Source organism: Malania oleifera, chromosome 8, assembly GCF_029873635.1.
Source record: "Malania oleifera isolate guangnan ecotype guangnan chromosome 8, ASM2987363v1, whole genome shotgun sequence".
NCBI classification, from domain to species: domain Eukaryota; kingdom Viridiplantae; phylum Streptophyta; class Magnoliopsida; order Santalales; family Ximeniaceae; genus Malania; species Malania oleifera.
Genome location: NC_080424.1, coordinates 76,838,474 through 76,861,179, shown reverse-complemented (window position 1 = coordinate 76,861,179; position 22,706 = coordinate 76,838,474). Strand labels below are relative to the sequence as shown.

The following is a 22,706-nucleotide window of genomic DNA, read 5'->3' as shown; positions in this document are numbered from 1 at the left end:
ATATGAATTTTTGTGGATTTAGATAAAATTTAATATATTTTATATTATATATATTTTAAAATTTAGAGAAATTCAAGTTCAAGATCCCTCAAACCTAAAAAGTAATTGTAAACTGAGACATGGCATGGTGGCACGTCTTTCATTTGTGAGGTATCTTGAGGAAATATTTTAGCTGGTTAGAAGCTTTTGTGTTGCCTGTGTTGATCATTTGGTAGACACACATGTCCAAGTGATTAACATCAACTAATTTTAAATAAAATTCTAATGCCATCCAAACAAATAATGAGCTTGACTTCAAAGATAAATGTTAAAAAAGAAAAACTATAAATTTAGAAAGACTTGCTGGATAGAAAAAGTTGAATTTATTTTAGATTAATTCAGCGTGGACTAAAATATAGTATCTGAAAATGTTGGACAGGGAATCACAAATCACAGCAATGTTCAATTGCTAACAAATAAACGAATTATGTAACAAAATTATTAAATTTTACTCATAGATATTTTCTTTTCAAACAATGTAAGTAAATTAAATATTATTTTAACATTTTATAAATAAAAAGCATATATTATACACATGTTATGCAAAGTGTCATGGTCCGCCTTTTTCACACCGTTGTGAAGGGCCGTGCGACGCTAGCTAAAGCACTCTAGCTTAACTAGCCAGCCTATCGTTTACCAACATTCATCCACGAAGCAATTTCATTAACATTCAATCAGATAGCAGCGTAAATAATAATCAATTCATGAAAGCCGTATCAACCAAGCAGTAAATATTGAAGCAAACGTAATTCATTAACAAATCCTCCGTTGACATGTTGTACTTAGCAAGGGAGGCAAGTAGGCTAAGCACGTTGACAATTGCTAGTGAATTTTACAATGATTGATGAAAACTCACCCTCCCCTAAAGAGCTTTCTAGGCCATTCTCACTCTGGCACTAGAAAACACCAAAGTGACCGAGGAGTCATATTGCCTTATTTGGCTTACAATGAAATAAATACTAGAAAATAACCCTACACTAGTATTTACATGATGGAAACCCATCCCAAACACACGAGATAAGCGGTCATAGGCAAGCATAATGCCCTGAACAAGCTTAGCCCGTGACACAAAGCATTAATATTGTTCTTTAAAAAAATTAATTTGTATGCTATATTATAAATGTTTACCATGACAACTTATTATGTCAACACCTCTATTAAAACACTGTATTTATATATGTATGATAATAGACTAATATATATAGTAAACTTAATTGACCTTTTTCAAGTCCTTCACAATCCTCTTAACATGAAAAACAAAAAAAATGATCTATTAGTAATTATATCATAAATATCAAATGAAATAAATATAATTATTGCACAACATTATTAATTTTTTTTTTAATATATAGGCTAACACTAGATAATTATAGTGCAAGTTTGTTTTTTTTTTTTTTAATATATAGACACACTACTTGACCAATTTTCTTACTTTCCTGAGAACAAAGATAAATTACTTCAAAATATCTTCCCTAATATTTCCGGGTTCCCTCTGGACACGATTTACCGTTTGGCCTATGCTTCACTGCCCATAAACCCCTCCCACAGCTTCAATCATGCTCTACCGGTGAAGCTCGACTAAAATAAATCTTTGCTGTGGTAATATGTGAAATCTATCGTCGCCTCACTGGATCCATTAATAGAACAAAAGCATATCCAAGGTTCATCAATCAAAGAATTATGGCAGTACAAAATTATAGAACTCAGTAATCCCTATTATGCACACTTGGCGCCATTATCAGCATCAACTGGACTAATTATTGTCATCTCTAACATAGTGCCTGAATGAGCTACCGTTTTTTTGCGTCCCCATTGCAAACAATGGAGCAGCCACAAAGAAAAAGAGGAAATCATGGCCTGTTCAATACCAAACGTGCATAAACGTGGACACACTGCAATGAGGCAATAAAAACGTTTCCATCACATCTACACTACTGAAACGCCTACACAATTGGCTGTAATGTTTTCTTGGTGTCAGGACCCAAAGCAACAATAGTCATTATAGGCATACATACACGCCAGTTCTCCAGTCGTCCTAAAACTTCTACAGCAACACAATCTAAAAACTACACGATTAAAGTCATACACCATAAAGACCATAGCAAGCATCAAATAAAGGCAGCAGCGGAGAGGAAACTACTTGCATAGTGGCAAATCTTAATACATAAAAAGTTTGTCCTGTAATTCCCAACATCTCATTACAACAAACAGAATGGACGTACTAAATAACCACCAAGATCACAGTAAAAATAAGCATTTAATATGATAGCATTGTCACCACAAATTTCACTGGGAAGCTACCATCTACAATGCCAAGATACCGCAAGCAATAGGTAATGTTCATATTCATAATAATTCACTATGAAATTTTAACTGAGGCATAATATACAATCTGGGAAGAAGTTCAAGAATGCCATCTTACGGCAACCGAGAATATCCAACTACCTAAGCAGTTGTCATGTCAACAAGCAACCACTAACTGCACCAAGACTACTGATTTGATGCGAGTACAACCTGGTTTAAATGAAAATGCCATGGGAGCTATTACTACTGTGTCCGCATCCTGCTATTCTCAGCAGCCCTCACTTGGAAGAAATATGGATGGGCCTAAAAACAGACAAATGGAACTAATGAAGTCAAATCCAGCATGCCTTGAAATTGTTACCAGAGAAAGAAACATGACCTGGATCCCTTTTGAGGCCCCATCTATTTTGTTGAACAATGCAACCCAGGGAAAAAAAAGGAGTAGGGGGGAGGAAGAGAGAGAAAGGGAAGCCATTCCAATAATTTTCTAGTTCAGAATTGTCATCAGTTAATATCTACACTCTTGTGCAGCAAGAGCAACAAAGGAGTCTTACAATACCATTTTGACAATCCCCAATTACTCAAAATTCAAAAAGAAACTTACAAAATGAATTCTTACAAATTAAAAAACAAGGAAGCTGTCTCGAGAGAAAATCTTAAATCTCACATCAAAAGTACAAAAAAAGATTCTTGATGGAACAGAAATAGTGGAAGAAACATTTATAAAAGTAAAATATATATATATATATATATAAAGATAAAGGTAAACAATGATAAATTTAAAGAGATGGAAATAAAATGCTCAGCAACTTACTATGTCCACATAATTAAGATCTGATCCAATCCAGACAGTCAACAAAAGAACTTCAGCATGGAATTGAGAATTTTTAGGCCCACAAAGTAGCACAAACCCCTTAAAGACGCAAAATTACAAATGAAAACAATGACTACAACATCAAGAAAAAAAAGGGGCGAGGCGGCAAAAATGGAGGCCTTCATCTTATTTATGTACTATTTATTATTATTGGGAGGAGGAGAATCTCATTATAGAATTTATAAAGATGCAAAAATGAGAGGAAAGCAAAGCCATTTCAGTGCTGTAAATGCAGTTAAAAATCTAAATCAGCCAATGGAAAATTTAGAAATACCATTGCTTCTCTTGCTGTGAGCCTATCCTGATGATCATAACGAAGTAGCTTATCAAGAAAATCAATAGCCTGCATGTCACACGCATAAGATGAAAACAATCAACAATGAAATAACATAATGACGAAGCTTATAATGATTTTTATAAACACAAAATAAATGACCTCTGGGGAAGCCAGATGTTGATTATCTGCATTAATAAATCTGGACCATGGCTTCCTACTGTGCCTGCCAGATTAAAAAAAGTGAAAAATTAATCCCAGGAATGTCATGCAGCAGGACTCTCTCTCTCTCTCTGGTCAGTTTCTTCATACCTTCCAACCAGTGCCTCAAGTTGTGGATCAAGCTCCAGATGATACTTGTTCAAATATGCATTCAACTCATCTGTCCCAAGAACCTGAGGAAATAACCATCCACAAAATTTAAATTGCATATTACAACTAACAGGGCACTCTCAACAGTTCATACTGTAATGACCCGGAATTTAAAATAATTAGAAAATACAATAAATGAAATGGATTAATAGAAAATAAAGGAAAAGGAAAGAAATTAGAAGAGGAACAACAGGCCTCGTCGACGAATGTCCAGTCCTCATCGACGAGTGTCCTTCTAAAGCTCGTCGACGAATTCCAGTTTCTCGTCGACGAAGGAATCCCGAGAGAGTATATTTTGAAACTCTGAATTTCAGTGACGAAGGTATCTTCTTGTCGATGAAGTCTTTACAGAGCCTTGTCGACGAATCCACATGTCTCGTCGACGAAGCCCTGTCTATAAATAGGTTGTTCTTCATTTTTCAGCGTAATTCACGAACCTTCTTCACTCTCTCTCTTTAAAAACGGTTTTCCTATCGTCTTTCTTCGATTTCGGGCCGGATTTGACCCGGTTTGACAATCCGGAACCACCATAAGGTTTGTAAGATCGTTCTCTACAAGGTTGTAAGAGCTGATCGTTGGTTTGAGAGATTTGGGAAACATCCCAAAATCAGGGTAAGTGAATTATTTTGGGATTTTCTTCATGAATAATGTTATTTGGAGCTTAGGAAATAGTAAATAAGTGTTTTTTCTAAGATCTGAGTTAATTGGAATTTATTTTAATTAAGTTAGGATTTTTGGATTCAGGGTCCAAGTGAACGCTATGGGTATCAGTTCGGGGATCCTACAGGCGTAGTTTGAAGTCAGGTAAGGGAGAAATTTATGTATTAAATCAGATTTTCCATGAATTAAAAAGAATTATGTGTTATTTATGTATATGTTTTTATGTGGATTTAAAATGTCAGCCATGAAATTTATGTTTTCTAAGCCTAAGATTGCTTATATAGATATGTATATGTGAAAGTAAACGAATGAGAGTGAAATGAATTTTCTAAGGAATTAAGTAAAAAATGAAATGTATTTTCAGCATATAAATGTTATTTATGGATTGGCTTATTCTGTAAGGAATGTATATGAATTTTATTGTTAAATTGTGTGGCATGAGATTCTGTGCAAATATATGTTAAATGAATGAAATGTAAGCTAAATAAGTAAAGTATTGAGAATAAAATGTGATATGAACAATGTTGCTTGTGTATGTTAAATGCAACCATGTAAATGTAAGATAACTGAAAGACAACCATGTTAGCAGATTCTAGCGCATTTCTATGTGGACTAACAAATGATGGCTAAAGACCAGCTGTAGTACGAATGAATGAAATGAAAATGTTATGCAATAAAATGACAATGAAATGACCATGAAATGAAATGACAAATGTGAACGAAGTAAATGGGAAAGAGTCACTTAAAGTGAAATGAAATGCAATGTTTAAGCTATGAACATAAACACATTTGTATGAATGAATAATGACAGCAAGGACTAAAGTAATATGATATTAGAAGTAGCTATGTATGTAGAACATGTTACGTTTGGGCGAGGCGAACTCTTCGCTTGAGGGCTTGTTGAGAAAGGTGAGTGCATTAGTAGCTTTAGATGTGGCAGTTGCTCCATAACGTACTAGGGCAGAGAAACCTACTTGTATGGGCGGGTAGAATTTCCTATCCTTAGGGCCTTTGCTAGTAAACTATTGTTGAATGCGTGAGTATGAGATCAAGTTAACACTTTAGGGCTTACTAAGTAAGGTGAGTGCCCTGGTATGCTTTAATTGTGACCTTAGGATTACCTAAGTATCAGAACAGAGAGGTGCTACTTGTATGGGCAGGTAATCACCCCTATCCTCGGGTAATCTCGTGGGCTAAATTTCTACATGTGTTTGATTAGGTTCAGAAAATGATTTCAGAGTTATGTTAATGATCTACAAATGTAATTAAAATGATATCTATTTACCTCATGTTAGCCACACGCTGTTTTAATATATGTATTTCTTCCTTTATTGAGATGTGTCTCACCCAAATATGATTATTTCTTTTCCAGGACATCCTCGAGGTCGGGCTTAGGGAGCTCGAGGGTATTTAGTCTTTTTGAGGAATATAAAGAAACAGAGTATATGTTGATGTCATTTTGGATGTAAATATTTATGTTTTATGTCGTTATGCTTTAAGGATGTTGAGGGATGAATGATCGTGAAAATACTGGAATGTTTTGGAATTATGTATTTATGGAAATGCAGGTGACGGATGAATATTATGGAATAAAGTTAGGAATAATAAACTCTGGTATTACGGTATTATGGTATTACTGTATTATGGATTATAGAGATTATGTTTATATTTTTTGCTGCGTATGTTATGGATTATGATTTATCAGGATATTATCAGATATAACGCACCGGACTCGGGATTATGGGTTTGGGGCGTGACACACATGGTTTGAAATCGCGGTAGCTGGTAACGTCGTGTAACGGTCGTGGGTGTCGCGGGACGCGAGAGACGCAGGTGTTACGTAACGGGAAGCGGGCGTAACGGCAGTGAATTTTTTTCATGCATGCACAACCATGCAAAAATCGAAAAATAAGCATGAAATCCATTAATGCATGATTTTTAATGAATTTTGACAACCTTCATTCAACCTACAAATGCTTTTTAATAGGCATTATGATTTTTATATTAATTTTAGTGCGCTGTTTACAAAAAAAGGCATATTTTTTTAAACTTTGCAATAGTTTAATGGGTAAAAAAGATGTAGACATGTAATTAAAATGAAGAATCAATTGATTAAAGACAAAGTTACTTAAAATGAGTCAATAGACCCAATAATTTATATTACAATACAATAATTTATATTACAATTTACAATTTAAAAAAATAAATATGGAATTGTAAATCTTACAATTTAATTATTAAAATGGTAGTGTACTTGAGTCACTTGAGACTTGACTAATTGTGTAGAAATTAGGATTTATTATAAATTTTAGATCTAATATTAAATTATTAATAGTCAAGGTATTTAAAAAAATAATTATGTAGAATATTAATTAATAATTTTTTACTAAATCTGTACTCTAACTCTCTAAGTAACTTTATAAATTTTATGTTTTAATAATTTTATACTAATTTTTTTATTTTAATTAATAAATTCTACTTATATAATCATTTATAAATTTGCATACTAATTAAATAATAAATATAAACTGAAATTATAAAATAAACTAAATTATCAATTTAGAATAAATTGGTAATTTACAATTACATTAACCAATGAAGTAGAAGAACTGAAGAACCATACCCACTCCCGAGTCCCGAGTCCCCACTGAAGCTGCGAGAGAGCTGCAACCTGGAAGCCCCCAAAATTTGGGGGAATCGAAGGCTTCAAAACTTATTTTTGGAGCTGCGACTGCGAGCCTGCGAATGGAGGTGACCTGCAGAGCACAGCTCCTTCAAGTGACAAATCGAATATTGGAAGCTGATTTTTGGGTTCTTACACTGGACAAAGGAGACGAACTGACGAAGAGGGAAAAATCGAAACACCTTCAAGGGAAAAATCAAACACCTTCAAGACGAACTGCAAGTCAGCTGACCTGCGATGGCTGCGAACTGTGAAGAACATCTTCAAGGCAAAAATCGAAGCTGATTTTGGGGATTTTGAAGCTTCAGATCAGTAGATTGAAGCTGTACGAAAGAGACGAAGAGTGAAAGAGGGAACAGCACGACAAATCGAAGCTTCGAAGCTGCTTTCGTTTCTTCAGAGGCTTCAAATGAGGAGATCTAAGCTAGATAATGGAGAGAAACACACAGAATGGAGCAGATTTGAGGAGATACGGAAGGTACGCAGTAGTGTAAGGGGCTGTCGGCTGTAATGTGTCGTAACGGACGTTACGGGTCGTAACGTTAGTGTAACGGCCGTTATGGGCTGTTACAGTTCTGTAACGGCCGTTATGCACGTGAATTTTCTGCTCATCGCTAATGCGGGCTGTAACGGTATCGGAGAGATGATTTTCCGTTATGTAACGGCCGTTATTTAATACCATGGTGACACATACAGCCAAGATTGCATGTCTGGCACTCGTAACAATCACAGAATGAAGATAAGCATCATTGAGCAAAAAGAAAACATGTCACTGATGCCTCACTGGAGTTCGCACATTCAATCATACTCAGCTGCGACTCAACATGAAAGCAGCCATCCAGTGTTGCCTACATCAGTTACAATAGTCTTTCATTTGGCCCACTTTACTGCTCAAGCATATGCTAACTATTTCAATTTTCAAGTCTACGATTAACTTACGCTTTTTATTTCCAACTAATACAACTTCAAGAGAAGACTACCACTCTTTAGCATCCAACAAGGTTATGGACTAGATCCAGAAAAATAACACAAAACCCATGGGCCAAGGAATGAGCAGCAGAATTCATGGAATGACGATCATATTGCACAAACAATGCCAAAAGAAAGCAATATTAGCCCTATAATTTCCATATAGTATATAGATTGAAGAAGCCCAGCATGGGGGATCACTTACAAATAGAACCAGTTAAGCAACTGGGAGTGAGAAGAATGCCCATGAAAGCAGAATTCTGGAGTCTCTGGTTTTGACATGATTAAATGGCGTTAATTGTTTAGTAAAAATGCCCATGGCATTGAAAGGCAAAGTTGGTTTAAATGGCACTGGGTAAGTCACTGGGTTTAGGAACTCTGTCAAACAGGAACATGTTGTCAGTAGGAACATCCATGAGATGCATGGTGTTGCAGGTAGCATGGACCACGACCAACTTTGCGGCAGTACCTTTGGCAGTCACTGGTGGCAAAAACAGGTACAATTGAATTTTTTCTACCCAAGTAGAGCATAGATTGTATCGTGTTTTGGGTTTGGGTCAGCAACCCTAGCAGCTGGCATGTTACTGCTCACAGCATGGGAGTACAACCATATAATGATAAGGCCTCCTTTTTCCGATTAGTAACAGCTACGCTTATATTTAAGAGAACCATTTTCATGGCCCTTGCTGATGATGTTTGGAGTGAAGGCCATAGCTTCAGTTGGAAGCCTAGCAACTCTGAGAAGCTCTTGATAAACAACTTGTTGGATTGCATAGGGTGCTTCCATCAGGCATGGTCAAAAGGCTCAACTCATAGGGAAAAAATGAAAATAAAAATTAAGGCCATTCCTAAGGCCCTGTTACAGTCAAAGAACTGAATATTATAAATACATTGAAATCCAGTGAAAGTAACAAAGGTGGGGCCTAACTTCAGTAGCAGATACAAAATATACATTATGGCTGTATGATGACCAAATATGATAATAATATGACGAGATTACCTTGGCAATTTTCACAAGCTGGTCATGGTTGTCATGACCATAAAACAAGAGATAGGGAAAAGATAGAAAATAAATATTAAGGCCATTCCTAAGGGCCTGTTACAGTCAAAGAACTGAATATTATAAATACATTGAAATCCAGTGAAAGTAACAAAGTGGGGCTTAACTTCAGTAGCAGATACAAACTATACATTATGGCAGTATGATGACCTAATATGATAATAATATGACAAGATTACCTTGGCAATTTTCACAAGCTGGTCATGGTTGTCATGACCATAAAAAAATGGCTCCTTACGAAAAATCTGCAAGAAATCATTTAGGAAAAAAAAAACTCTTAGCGAAGTCATCTATGCCTAAAAGAATGCGGAACTATTCAAGCAAGGTAACATGCTATATGATTATAAAATAATAAAATACAGAGTGGACACTCACCATTCCAGCAAACATACAACCCAGGCTCCACATGTCCAGAGAGTAGTCATAATCTTGCAAATCAACAAGGAGTTCAGGCCCCTTAAAGTATCTGGGTTGCAAACAATAACTCCATTAAACTATGATGAATCAACTACAATCTGTGCAGGATTATCAAATAAAGCAACTAACACTATCATAAAGCTTCAAGCTTACAAATTTTTAAACTTTCTCTGCCCAACAAACACCACATATCTTATTTCAGCAACTAACATGGTGTCCTAAACTATTTTTCAGGAAAAAAAAATTGTCGTTGTAAATAAAAACACAGTATTAGACACAGGGCATGAAACAATTTAATAAAATTTACTTGTTCTATATAGTAGAAGATATTAAAACTTCATTTTAAATTGAATGCATGGCTTTAACTTCTAGCAATTTCCATGAATCATTGATGGGTGACTGCAGATAAACCCTAACATACCTATGCCTAATGTCTCCATCACAAATATTATATACTTCCAAAAATATGTTTTTTTTTGCATCAAAACAAAGTTTTACATGAAGCTATAATTCACACTTAATCACTTGGCAAGGATAAATGCAACATTATTGTCATTTATCAAAAAAAAAAAAAAAAAAAGGACTAAATAAAGAAAGTGAGAAAATTCAGAGAACTGCATGTGACCATGTTCAATAGACACAAGTTGCTGAGACATGAATAATGCACGGTGCATTAAAAAATGTTCAAAATGCAATATCATGCATATCAACTGACAAACAATGTTGGAAACAAATATTTTGCAAGAAAAAATTTCTTGCATACCATCAGGCCGTCTACATAATATCAGAGTTTGCTTCAGATTTCCTGTCACAGACCAAATATCTAAGATTGGATGTGTTATACCATCTACATAGCAGTAGCGTGGGTACCTCCAGAGGTATCCATATCCCCAAACAGATATAATACTCACAGTAAATCTATATATGTATCCAAAAATTTTTTAGCATGATAAGCCTAAAAACAACTTTTGTAAATATAAGATTTCCCTTCGCAGATCAAATATCTAAGATTTGATGTGTTATACTGTCGATTTGACAGTAGCATGGATACTCACAGAGATAGCCATATCTCCAAATGGATATAATACTCTTCCAGTAAATCTGTGTGCGTATCCAAATTTTTTAACACGTTAAACCTAAAACATAACTTTTGTAAATATAAACTACAAATTATTCTGTAAGTTCTTGCCCAAGAGAATATTATACAATTTTCTGACTTTCTCATGAAATTAATCTACAATAAACTTTCAACTATAGAGTAATAAACAATATATTAACAAAATATTGCATCAATCTTAATAACTAATATGCCTATCATATTATACCAGTGCGCCATTGTATGGGAACAATACAATAACATATTATTGTACAATAATTGCCATACCACATACTATCTTGTACCTGTATCCTGGGTCTCTACTGATCCTGCACAGTTTGCTATCAATAAAACATACACAACTAATCAACCGAAGTATTAAAAAAAAATGAGGGCAAAAATGATCAATCTTCACCATGGATAATTCCTATATCTATAGACCAAAGCCATGGGCTTCCCCATCCTCACGCGGGGAAAAAAATAAAAAAAAAAACAAATGAACCAAAAGAAAACATTTCTGACTAAAGGACATTGATCATACTGAGAGGCCAATGGTGTAGTTCTATTAAATAGTTGGTTTAAAGGAGCACATTGCATATATCTGGAGGTTATCCTTTATTAGTGTGGTAAATGTGTAAGTTACATGGACTTGTGTAAGCAAAGCTTCACCATCACCTACTCCAACTAAAACAAAAACATTTAAGGTTGTAATTCATGAGCATAGATACAACGAGGGCAGAGTAATTCTAATACTACTAATACTGCTGTTGCTACTGCTATTACTATAGTAGTATTACTATCTGCACTACTACACTGGGAACTTCCCAATTATAGAGCATTTGAAAGAAAGCCAGTGAGCATGCAAAGAAGTCAGTGCCCACAGCTCGTTGTTGTTAATGTCACTGTTGCTGCTATTATTCGTATTATTATTATTGTTATTATTATTATTATAATTAAAATTTCATTTTATTTACAGGAATAATTGTTAATAAAAGAAATTTGAAAGCTTCTGTTAGACTACAACTTTACTTAAAAACTTAAGCTATTAAGTTGTGAGCCAACAATGTAAATCAAGCTTTAACAGTTTCCAATGAAAAAAACAAAAACAGCACTGTAATTTACAAGAAGGCCGTTTAATAAAAATAACAAAAGAAAAAGGGGTGTTCTAAAGAAATGATTATGCTAACAAAATAATTTTTTGGAAGGAAAAGAAAATTTTAGAAAGGAGAAAGCTACAAAAGGAAGGATAAGGTGCTCTACTAGAATGATAAAATAGAAAAGGAAAAGAAAAAGAAAAAGAAGAAAAGGACAAAAAAGCTGAAGACATCAAGTCAACAACGCTAACCAATCACCCAAAAGAAGTCTGTAAAACAAAACCCTTTGAAAGAACCAAAAAGTGTTAGCCCAAACAGAAGAAAGAAAGGGTATCTCTCCTGAAGCAGCAACATGATTGGAAAATGGCCATTGAAAATACACGAGCATCCATCTCCAACCAAAGCATGTAAAGAGTACACAAATCCACGACGACGACCTGCTAGTGTTCTTACCTCTTTCAAAACCTTCAAACTGCGCAAAAAAGTCTCCAAGGAGCCTGACCACACCCAATATTCTCTAATTTAGAAGAGAACGTAGTTCATCACTATCAAAATGGATGCGGTAAGGCCAACTGGGAAATGAGAAAGAGAGGATACAAAGATTTGGGGGCCAAGGAGAGAGAAAAGATACAGGAGCATGCACTGAATCAAGTCCAAATAGTCTAACCTAAACAACCCAAATACATTATAGTAATTTATGGGAAAATGAAAATTACAAAAAAATTAACCAAACTAATATATATTAATTATAAGTTATTCTATATATCCACATCAACATACATTATACATACATACATACATATATGTATGTATGCGCACGCGTGTGTATTACATGGTTTTGGTAATCCATTAGGAAATAGGAGTACCCAAATACCCTATAAGTCTATAACCATTAGTCTGTTACTCATAATGCAATTTAGAGTGAACTATATTTGGTTAAACTCAGTTAAACTGAATTATATTTCAGTCAGTTGACAAATTGGTAATTGGAAGAGTTCGGCTCAGTTCGGTAGAGGATTTTCTTTAACAGAAATTTTTCGGTTAATTGTAGCGGCCAAATGCTCTCCCTAACCCAGTGCAATACGCACACAAGTGTGTTTAAAAACTGAATATCTAGTATATATATGATCATCTGATACATATTTTCAAAAAATGTGTCTATCTTCCTCCTCCAGTGCGCGTATGTGCTTTATGCTTTGTGCTAAGTGTGCCTTGAGCCTTTAGCAACTGGAAAAATTAATTAAACATAACTCTATTGGAGTTAGGACCAACAAACTCTTCACTCCACAGTTGACCTCCAGGTAGGATCAAATAAATCTATCCAATTTTCAGCTTCTCACCCTATATCAATCCTCATCTGCTGGAAAGAACTCAAACACATTGGGCTGGAAAAAGAACTGAAAAGACCATCATAAATGGAAGAATCATCACACTTCATAAGAAAATACAGCACCTTCAACCTGGCCAATGGAAGATCTCGGATGACTTCAAGTTTTACTTCTTGTTGTCTGTTGATGAAAAATTTATGGGGATTTTCATATAAATCATGCTATACCCTCCTATTAAACTGTGGGCACCTTAAAAGAATGTGATAAAACTAGAGAGGAAGAACTGCTCCACAGTCAACCAATCTTGAAGGTGAGCAACTCATTGTGGTCCCCGCTCAATAAAAAATGTTCAGTATTTTTTTTTTTTTCAAATCTGAAAAGTCCCTCGAGAAACTAGAATTTTAGAAAATATTTTTCTAGAATTTTTTTTCCTTAAAACATGAAAGAAATTGGGATAAAAAATGAATTGGGGCTACCAATTGTTAAATTACCACTTTACCTAAAAGCTTAAGCTATTAGGTTTTGGGTCAATGCATATCTAGCTTTAACACCCCCCACAAGTGCAGCCCAATAGCACATGGAGAAAATAAACACACAATAAATAACACCCGTTACAGGAAATACAAACATTTTTTTTATTTAAACGTGAGCAACAAGACTAAAACCCAGGACCTCCTGGTAACTAGCTCTGATACCATGTTAGGTTACCACTTTACCTAAAAGCTTAAGCTATTAGGTTGTGGGCAAACAATGTATATCTAGCTTTAACAGCAATATCCATCATCCTTAAATTAAATATGCCAAGTGAACAAATCTAGAATAGGCCATCATTTCTCACATCATTAATTTGAATGATAGGAGCTTCATTGACGTAGCCATTAGAGGACCACCACTTCTAGGTAAAGAAATCAAGAAATAGATACCCCACTAAGGAGCCAATACCTCTAACACACCAAAGTGATAAAAAATCCTATTAGATTTTGGATGGATACAGGAAATATTATTATTTTAGGGAAAAATGGAAATTTTGTTTTTAGATCCGATGCTAGGAAGGCATCCTAAAGAGAATCTAGGATCCCAGAAATAATTTAATAATTTAGGAAGTCAAAGAACTTTCATAAAAGCCCATTGACTTACTCAATTTGCCAATTCGGTCTTCTTTATGGTAATTGGTATTTTAAATCCTCATGTAAACATAAACTAAACACCCCAAAACAAACTAGGAAATTAAAAAAAAAATTATAAATTAAAACCCACCAACCTCAAATGATAAAAAAAAAAAAGGTGCCTTTTCATACATTAACTACAGGCTCCATTATTGCATATATGTTCTGCATAAATGTTCAACACCTAACTCAACATGGAAGGCTTAAGTTGAGCAAATTGTGGGTTTCAAATATAAATAAATAAATAAACTCCTAGGTAATGATTCAAGGCCAAAGCCAATGTGCAAGGCTTAAGTTGAGAAAACTTGTTCTGCATAAATGTTCGACACCTAACTCAACATGGAAGGCTTAAGTTGACCATACTGTGGGTTTCAATAAATAAATATACTTCTAGGTTATGTTCAAGGTCAAAGCCAATGTGTAAGGGTTAAGTTGGAAAAAAAAAACAAAGACACTTTTTTATGGAAAAAAGACACTTTTTTATGGAAAAAAGAGAATTCATCAAAACAGCATCAAGGGGATGCCACCCATTTACAAGCAGGATAGGAGGAAAAAAACAAAAGAGAGCGATCATCAGCATGACATTATATACAAAGAGTATTCATATACATTCTGCAAAGTGTTCATGGAATGTCTGACCCTTGTCAGAGCTGTATCTAACACAGGCGCAACATTAAAGCCATGTTCATACTTTATAGCCCCTAACTAAAAAGAATATTATATTCCTCCCATCAACAAATGCAGCCTCTTTTTTTGTTTGAAAAAAAGTGTATGTTCTAAAAGCATTAAAGTACTAAAGTTTATCTAGACTGAAGAGGCACACCACTTTTCAAATTAACAAAATAATACTAGTCAGTAGTTCTTTTGGAATAAATATATAAAATGGCAAGTCACTTCACTAAGCATAGTGTCACGGTCCGACTATTTTCACACCATTGTGAAGGGCTGTGCGGCGCTAGCTAAAGCACTCGTGTTTTAATTAGCCAGCCTATCGTTTACCAACATTCATCCACGAAGCACTTTCATTAGCATTCATTCAAATAGCAGCGGAAACAGTAATCAATTCATGAAAGTCGTGGCAAGCAAGCAGTAAACATTGAAGCAAACGTAATTCATTAACAAATCCTCCGTTGACATTGTGTACTTAGCGAGGGAGGCAAGTAGGCTAAGCACGTTGACAATTGCTAGTGAGTTTTACAATGATTGATGAACACTCACTCTCCCCTAAAGAGGTTTTTATGTAATTATCATCCTGACACTAGGAAACATCAAAGTGACCGAAGAGTCATACTCCCTTATTTGGCTTACAAAGACTCTACTCGCAAAAAATAACCCTACACTAGTATTTACATGATGGAAACCTATCCCAAGCACACGAGATAAGCGGTCACAGGCAAGCATAATGCCCTGAACAAGCTTAGCTCGTGACATTCTCCCCCACTTATGCGGTCGACGTCCTCGTAAACTTTTGGCGGTAGGTACATTTCAAATTTTTCCACAAACGGTTGAATATCTTCTGCAGAAATCCAGCTGATTTCTTTGTCATCAAGGAATTACCACTTCACTAGGAACTTCTGCCGCTTCTTCCTTGAGGATATGAACTTTCTGTTTGCAAGGATCTCTTCAACGTCATGTCTGTCAGGTTGCACTATCTTCAACTCTGCTTTGTTGAACTAACTTCTACTCAGGTCAATGGTGTTGGCGTTGAATGACTTGAGGCAGCTGACATGAAACTGCGGCCTTCTCCCCTTATCTGCCCACTTCTTCATCTGCTCAGAAGCTTTCTCCAGATAGGCTTGGGCAAACTCTGCATTCTGTCTCCCTTCATTGGTGAAGATGTATGCTCTAGGACTCTTTTGTATGTACGGCTCGCCCACTGTGTGAGGTAACAGCAGCAGCTGGCCTGTAACAAGCTCAAAAGGGCTCTTGTTGGTTCTTGAGCGCTTTTGGGCGTTGCCAAAGAATGGAGCCGCATCAAGTAGTTGCACGCCATTCTTCTGGTTGTCATTGACAAAATGGCACAAGTACTCATCTAGCAGCTCTTTGAATCTCTTCATCTGTCCGTTTGTCTGTCGGTGAGAACTCGAAGAGATGTCAATATGTGACCTGAATATCCTGAAAAATTATGTCAAGAAGTTGTCAATGAACATTAAGTCTCGGTCACAAATAATAACTTGGGGAACACCCCAATGTTTCACAATAGTCACAAGGAACAATTGTGTCATCTCCTCTGCCGAATAGTACTTTGGTGCGACCATGAAAGCACCATACTTCTTCCGCTCCCCCTTGTCTTGTTGGCAAGTGAGACAAGTTTTGGTATAATCAACCACATTATCCCACGTGTGCGGCCAATAATACCTCCCCAGTAGTTCGGTCATTGGAGTCATTCTCCGCAAATACCCCTCAACGAACTTCTTGCAGTATTTAGTAAGGCCAAGAAAGGAACGCAACTCCTTCACTATCGTGGGGATCTTCCGTTCTTGAATCATCCTTAGCTTCTCCATACCCCTCCGGATACGACCTTGTTCAACCACTTGACCAAGGAATTTGTTACTCCGCCAAGCGAAAGAGAAATTCTCCTTCTTCTCATCCAGATTGTTTCCTCTCAGCCTGTCGAACACCTTCCGTAGATGCTCTTCATGTTTCCTCTGAAACAACACCGATGCTCCCAACGGTGTTTTGGAAGGGTGAACACATCTCGCTTCCAATTCATCAAGCTGTTTCCCTAACTCTACTATCTCAAGAGGCGCAATCTGACATGGCCCTTTAGCAGGTGGTTTCAGTCCTGATAACAACTCCATCTTATGCTCCACAGTTCGTCGTGGAGGCAAATTGTGAGGCAACCAATCCAGCAACACCTCCTTATACTCATCCAACACCGCTTGGATGGTCATAGGCTCCAGCACTTGGCCTACTTCCTTGTCTACCACCACCGTGGCTAGACGTGTCTGCTCACCTTGACCCAATCCCTCATTGAGTTGTATGGCTGAAAGGGACTTCCCATCGTCTCCTTTCATTACAACGACTTGCACCATGCACGAGTGATCTCCCATCAGACACAGGGGAACCAGCCGAAGGCATCAACACTACCCTCGTCCCCCTTAAGAACTCCATTCCTAGAGTGACTGAAAAGTCATCCAATGGCACCGCTGTGAAATTCGCATGACCTTCCCATTGTCCAAGCTTTACAGTCACTTGCTTGGCTACTCCCAGAGTAGGCTGGGCTACAAAGTTAACTGCTTTCATGCGTCCTGTATCCTTTTCTAAGGATAAGTTGAGTCTCCATGCTTCCAACTGCGAAACAAAATTATGAGTAGCCCCCGTATCCACCATAGCGCGAGTACTCTTCCCATTTATCCTCAAGTCCACAAACATTAACCCTTTTGCTCGTGTAACTTTTGGTGTTTTTTCATGCTTTTCCAATACGCTCACCAGCCGCACTGAACCCACTCTCGGGGCATCATACTTTTCCTCCTCGCTTTCCACCCCTTTTCTCGAAGTAGAAGCTTGTAAGGCATTGAGTAATCTCTTGTGTTGACACTCACTCATTTTGTGAGATCCACCACACAAGTAGCATGAAATTTTACTCTTCCCCTTTCCATTGGGTGTGTTGAACCCTTGAGACGATGAAGCTTCCTTTGAGGTTGATGATTTAGAGTCGGCTCCCCCACTCTTGGGTTTGCCATTCTTGAAAGACTTTCACTGTTTCCCTCTCCGCCAAACCGTTTGGACAAAGTGGTATCATCACCAGCGTAGTTAGTCAAGCGTTCTGTAGCTGCTTGTGCAGTTGACAAGTCTTGAACCCTTTGCCTATGAAGTTCAGTTCTTGCCCACGGTTTCATCCCCTCAAGAAAATAGAACAACTTGTCCTTCTCTGACATATCCCGAATATCCAACATTAAAGCAGAAAATTGTTTCACATATTCGCTGATTGACCCCGTATGCTTAAGATCTCTCAGTTTTCTCCTTGCATTATACTCAACATTTTCAGGAAAGAATTGGGCCTTGAGCTCTCTCTTCAAGTCTGCCCAATTATCGATAACACAACGTCCATTTTCAATTTCTCTATACTTGGTACGCCACCACAGTATGACATCACCAACCAAGTACATGGTCACAGTATCCACCTTTGCCTGTTCTGAGGCCATCCTCACAACGCGAAAGTACTGCTCCACATCAAACAAGAAGTTCTCTAACTCCTTGGCATCTCGGGCACCCCCATACGTCCTTGGTTCTGGCACCTTGGTCTTGCTAACTCCCGGGGTGTTGGAGTTCCCCATAGCAAGAACCATCACATTCATCTTTGCATCCAGATCTGCCATCCGAGCTTGCAAAGTTTCCACAGTGTGGTGAAAGTCCTTTGACATTTCACTTGTCAAACTTGCTTAATGCTGCTATGATCCCATCACTTCATCAACAAGTCCTCTTAGTTGGGCCATCTCGTTGGCCATATTGTTGGTTGTCTCTTCAACCTGTGCTTCCAGTGCACTGAGTCTTTCAGCATTGTTTGGTGCCATGGTCACTTATCAAAGCTTCCCAAATCTAACAACGAAGGCAATCGAATTCACGTAGCAACTCAACCTTCAGTTCTCACCAAGTGTCACGGTCCGACTATTTTCACACTGTTGTGAAGGGCCGTGCGGCGCTAGTTAAAGCACTTTTGTTTTAACTAGCTAGCCTATCGTTTACTAACATTCATCCACGAAGCACTTTCATTAGCATTCATTCAAATAGCAGCGGAAACAGTAATCAATTCATGAAAGTCGTGGCAAGCAAGCAATAAACATTGAAGCAAACGTAATTCATTAACAAATCCTCCGTTGACATTGTGTACTTAGCGAGGGAGGCGAGTAGGCTAAGCATGTTGACAATTGCTAGTGAGTTTTACAATGATTGATGAACACTCACCCTCCCCTAAAGAGGTTTTTATGTAATTATCATCCTGACACTAGGAAACATCAAAGTGACCAAGGAGTCATACTCCCTTCTTTGGCTTACAAAGACTCTACTAGCAGAAAATAATCCTACACTAGTATTTACATGATGGAAACCCATCTCAAGCACACGAGATAAGCGGTCATAGGCAAGCATAATGCCCTGAACAAGCTTAGCTCGTGACACTGACACACAGCCTTTCAACTACTCTTTAGATTCAATATTCCATAAAAATATCCCTGAAGCACCAAATAGAAGATGTTATGATAGCTGCACAAGCATCGTGGTTCCATTTAAGGCCAATTATTGGATGAATGGCTTAGGTTGATGTTAAATAGTAATAGGGCATGAAAATGAAATTCCATTAAATTTTAAAAAAATATATATATAGATTATAGAAGAAACCTCTAGTGTGTACTTTAATGCTCACATCTTAAATGACCCTCTAGCACTGAGAGAAAGAAATAGGGAGAGAGAGATGTTAGATCAGGAATGCCTGCAAGCATTCATTAATTTCATGTACAGACTCCCAGTGCCTGCAAAGCTGAAGCTGATTAGAGAAGCATCAGTCTAGGAATCTACAGCCTTTCAACTTCAGTGCAAGGGTGATCCTTCTCTGGTAAATAAGCAATATCAAACATCTACTCAAACAAAACATGTATAATTTTCAGCATGAATATTGACCATTTCTTCATTGCATTTTTTATCAGCTAATGAAAACCTAACCTAATAGGCAGAAGCCTGACAGGGCTAGCAAAACCATCTTTCAAGGTACTTCTCAAATCTAACTCTTCTTCATGTCATGCTAAGGGTGGAACCTAGCTCACAAAATCTTTCAAGGTGTCAAAATTTATGTACTTCTTCCTCAATTCATTAATCAGCTAATTAAAAAACCTGCCCTAATGGGCAGAGTTCAACTCATTCACAAAACTATTCAAAGTGCTCATCAAAATTTATCAATTTTGTTCTTCTTCAAATCCTGAATACAGGATGATCCCTCAAACTTTCAAGAAATACAATTGGATGATTTTTCTTTCCACTAATTTTCCATTTTTTTAGCATTGCTAATGCATCTCTCACTCCATTTATGAGATTTTTCCAATATCAAGGTGGACACAGTTTTTCTATAACAATTACCTGTTCTGAAGATATAGAGATCCTTTAAGGTTCATACACATAAGCCAGTAGATGATTGATCTAAGTATGAATTTCAGAGATACTTGGAGGTTATCTAATATAGCAGATCTTCAATCTGGCTACAGGATTTGGGCATCCCATGATGGAAGCAGAGTCCAATTGACTCCTAAGTACATTTCCTTGCCAGCTAGAAACATCTGAACAACCACCATGGGGTCACGAGCCTAGCTTATTCAGGGTATTATGCTTGCCTGTAACCGCTTGCCTCGTGTGTTTGAGATGAGTTTCCATCATGTAAATGCTAGTGTAGGGTAATTTTTAAAAGATAATTTTTCCCTAGGCTAAAAAGGGGAGTATGACGCCTCGGTTATATTGATGTTTCCTAGTACCAAAGTGAGAATAGCATAGAAAGTTCTATCGGGGAGGGTGAGTGTTCACCAACTTGTAAAACTCACTAGCAATTGCAAACATGTTTAGCCTACTTGCCTCTCTCGCTAGACACACGTTGTTAACGGAGGTGTTGATAATGAATTACATTACTTCAATATTTACAACTCAAGTGTCATTGCTTTCATAAGTTGCTTATTGCTTCCACTTATATTTACTTGAATGACAATGAAAGTGTTCTATTGGTGAATTGTGGTAAATGTTAGGTTGGCTAGTTAAACAAGAGAGCTTTAGTTAGCTAGCGCCACATGATCCTTTCACAAAGGTGTGAAATATTCGGCCCATGATATTTCTTACCATTTAATACTTTTCTTTCAGTTGCTTCTAGCCATTATTGTGCCTGTTATTCAATAAATGGTTATTTGTTCTTCTTTTGTCTCCTTGAAGGACAAATGACAAAATCTTGTGTCCTGTATCTAACTGTGTTGCAATAAAAGTCATCTACCCCAAGATGCAATAAAAAACTCACTTAACTATATATACGTACTCCAAAATTCAAAAAAATCTCTACAAATATTGTCATAATAAACTGAAAAAATTAAAGCATGCAACCATCTAAGATGATAAAAGATCCAATGGATACATTAAAGATTACCTTGACGCTACACGGACATTGTATTCCTTGCCAGGATGGTAAAATTCAGCTAGACCCCAGTCTATTAACCGAAGTTTTCGGAGCTCATGATCTATCATAACATTGTGTGGCTTGACATCCCTATGCATTATGCCTTGGGAATGACAGTAATCTAATGCCTGCAATTTTTTGAAAGAAATGCCTGGATTAGTCAATAATGCAACATAATTCAGTAAAACTCTAAAGCGTGAAAATAATATACGATGAATATACACCCACCCAATAAATCAAAATTGCAATACTTGACACATGCAGTATGCCCTGCTGATATTCATCACTAATTTACAGTCAAAGGTTGTAGATACCAAAATTTTTACCTACCAAGATCCATCTCATGAACAAACCACGTATCCAGGATTAAACTATCCTAAAGTCAAATTCCTTAACAGACCAGACACTGGACAACCCAGACCCTTGCTCATGCCATCAGAAGGCCAGAATGGTTGTCAGATGTGAAAGAGAGAACAGCCCGCAACATTGAGCAGCGAAGAAAGGGACTTACCAAAAATATATAGACTTATCTAAAATATAGAGGCGAGAGGAAATACAGTACACGCATTCGTATGACTACTTGTAGAGTTAGCTGATTAATACAGTACATCTGAAATCACACAAAGTCACAAACCACACGCGCACTTGGAGTATTTAACCCAGTAAAAGTTCCTGAATGGCACATGTGAGTATGTGATAGCACACATCTACACTTGGGTTACAAAGGCTTCATTAAGATATACTCACATTCACAGAAGGCTCTGCAAACAATCCCAGAAGATATCCAAAAGAGAACGTGGACACGATAATAATAATAATAATAATAATAATTTGTGTTCATACCAACCACCAACTCACAAAATTTACATGTCAATCAGGAATCCAGTATGCAAAAAATGAATGTAAGTCAGTTCTTTTTTTTTTTCGGAGTTCTTTTCTTTTCCATCTCTTCACATTTTTTTTCCATATATGCAAATATTTCTTCTTTCTGTCACATATTAATAGACGTTAAGGGCCCGTCTAGTTGCAGAAAATATTTTTCATTTTTCATTTTTCATTTTTTAATTTTCCAAAGAACTATAAAAATTTCAAATTTCAGCTTATTTTTTATTATTTCAAGATTTGTATTAAAAAAATAGAAAATAAAGATTTTTTTGTTGTGCAAAACAACTTTTTATTTTTTATTTCAAGATTTCAAAATAATTACAAAAAGGACAACTTTTTTT

The 22,706-nt window shown here is 36.6% G+C and overlaps 1 protein-coding gene across 1 annotated transcript in view; it reads right to left on the bottom strand.

Annotated features, from left to right (window-relative positions):
* Positions 1-2,166: 2,166 nt before the first annotated feature.
* LOC131161262 (casein kinase II subunit alpha-2) overlaps positions 2,167-22,706 on the bottom strand; it is a 40,528-nt gene continuing 19,988 nt past the window's right edge. Inside the window, exons 4-10 of the mRNA XM_058116903.1 lie at positions 21,451-21,608; positions 9,611-9,701; positions 9,415-9,480; positions 3,804-3,886; positions 3,654-3,717; positions 3,492-3,560; positions 2,167-2,646 (exon numbers count right to left, since the gene is read on the bottom strand). Of these exons, the coding sequence (XP_057972886.1) occupies positions 2,587-2,646; positions 3,492-3,560; positions 3,654-3,717; positions 3,804-3,886; positions 9,415-9,480; positions 9,611-9,701; positions 21,451-21,608 (591 nt within the window). The 3' untranslated portion in view covers positions 2,167-2,586. The remainder of the gene's footprint in view (positions 2,647-3,491; positions 3,561-3,653; positions 3,718-3,803; positions 3,887-9,414; positions 9,481-9,610; positions 9,702-21,450; positions 21,609-22,706) is intronic.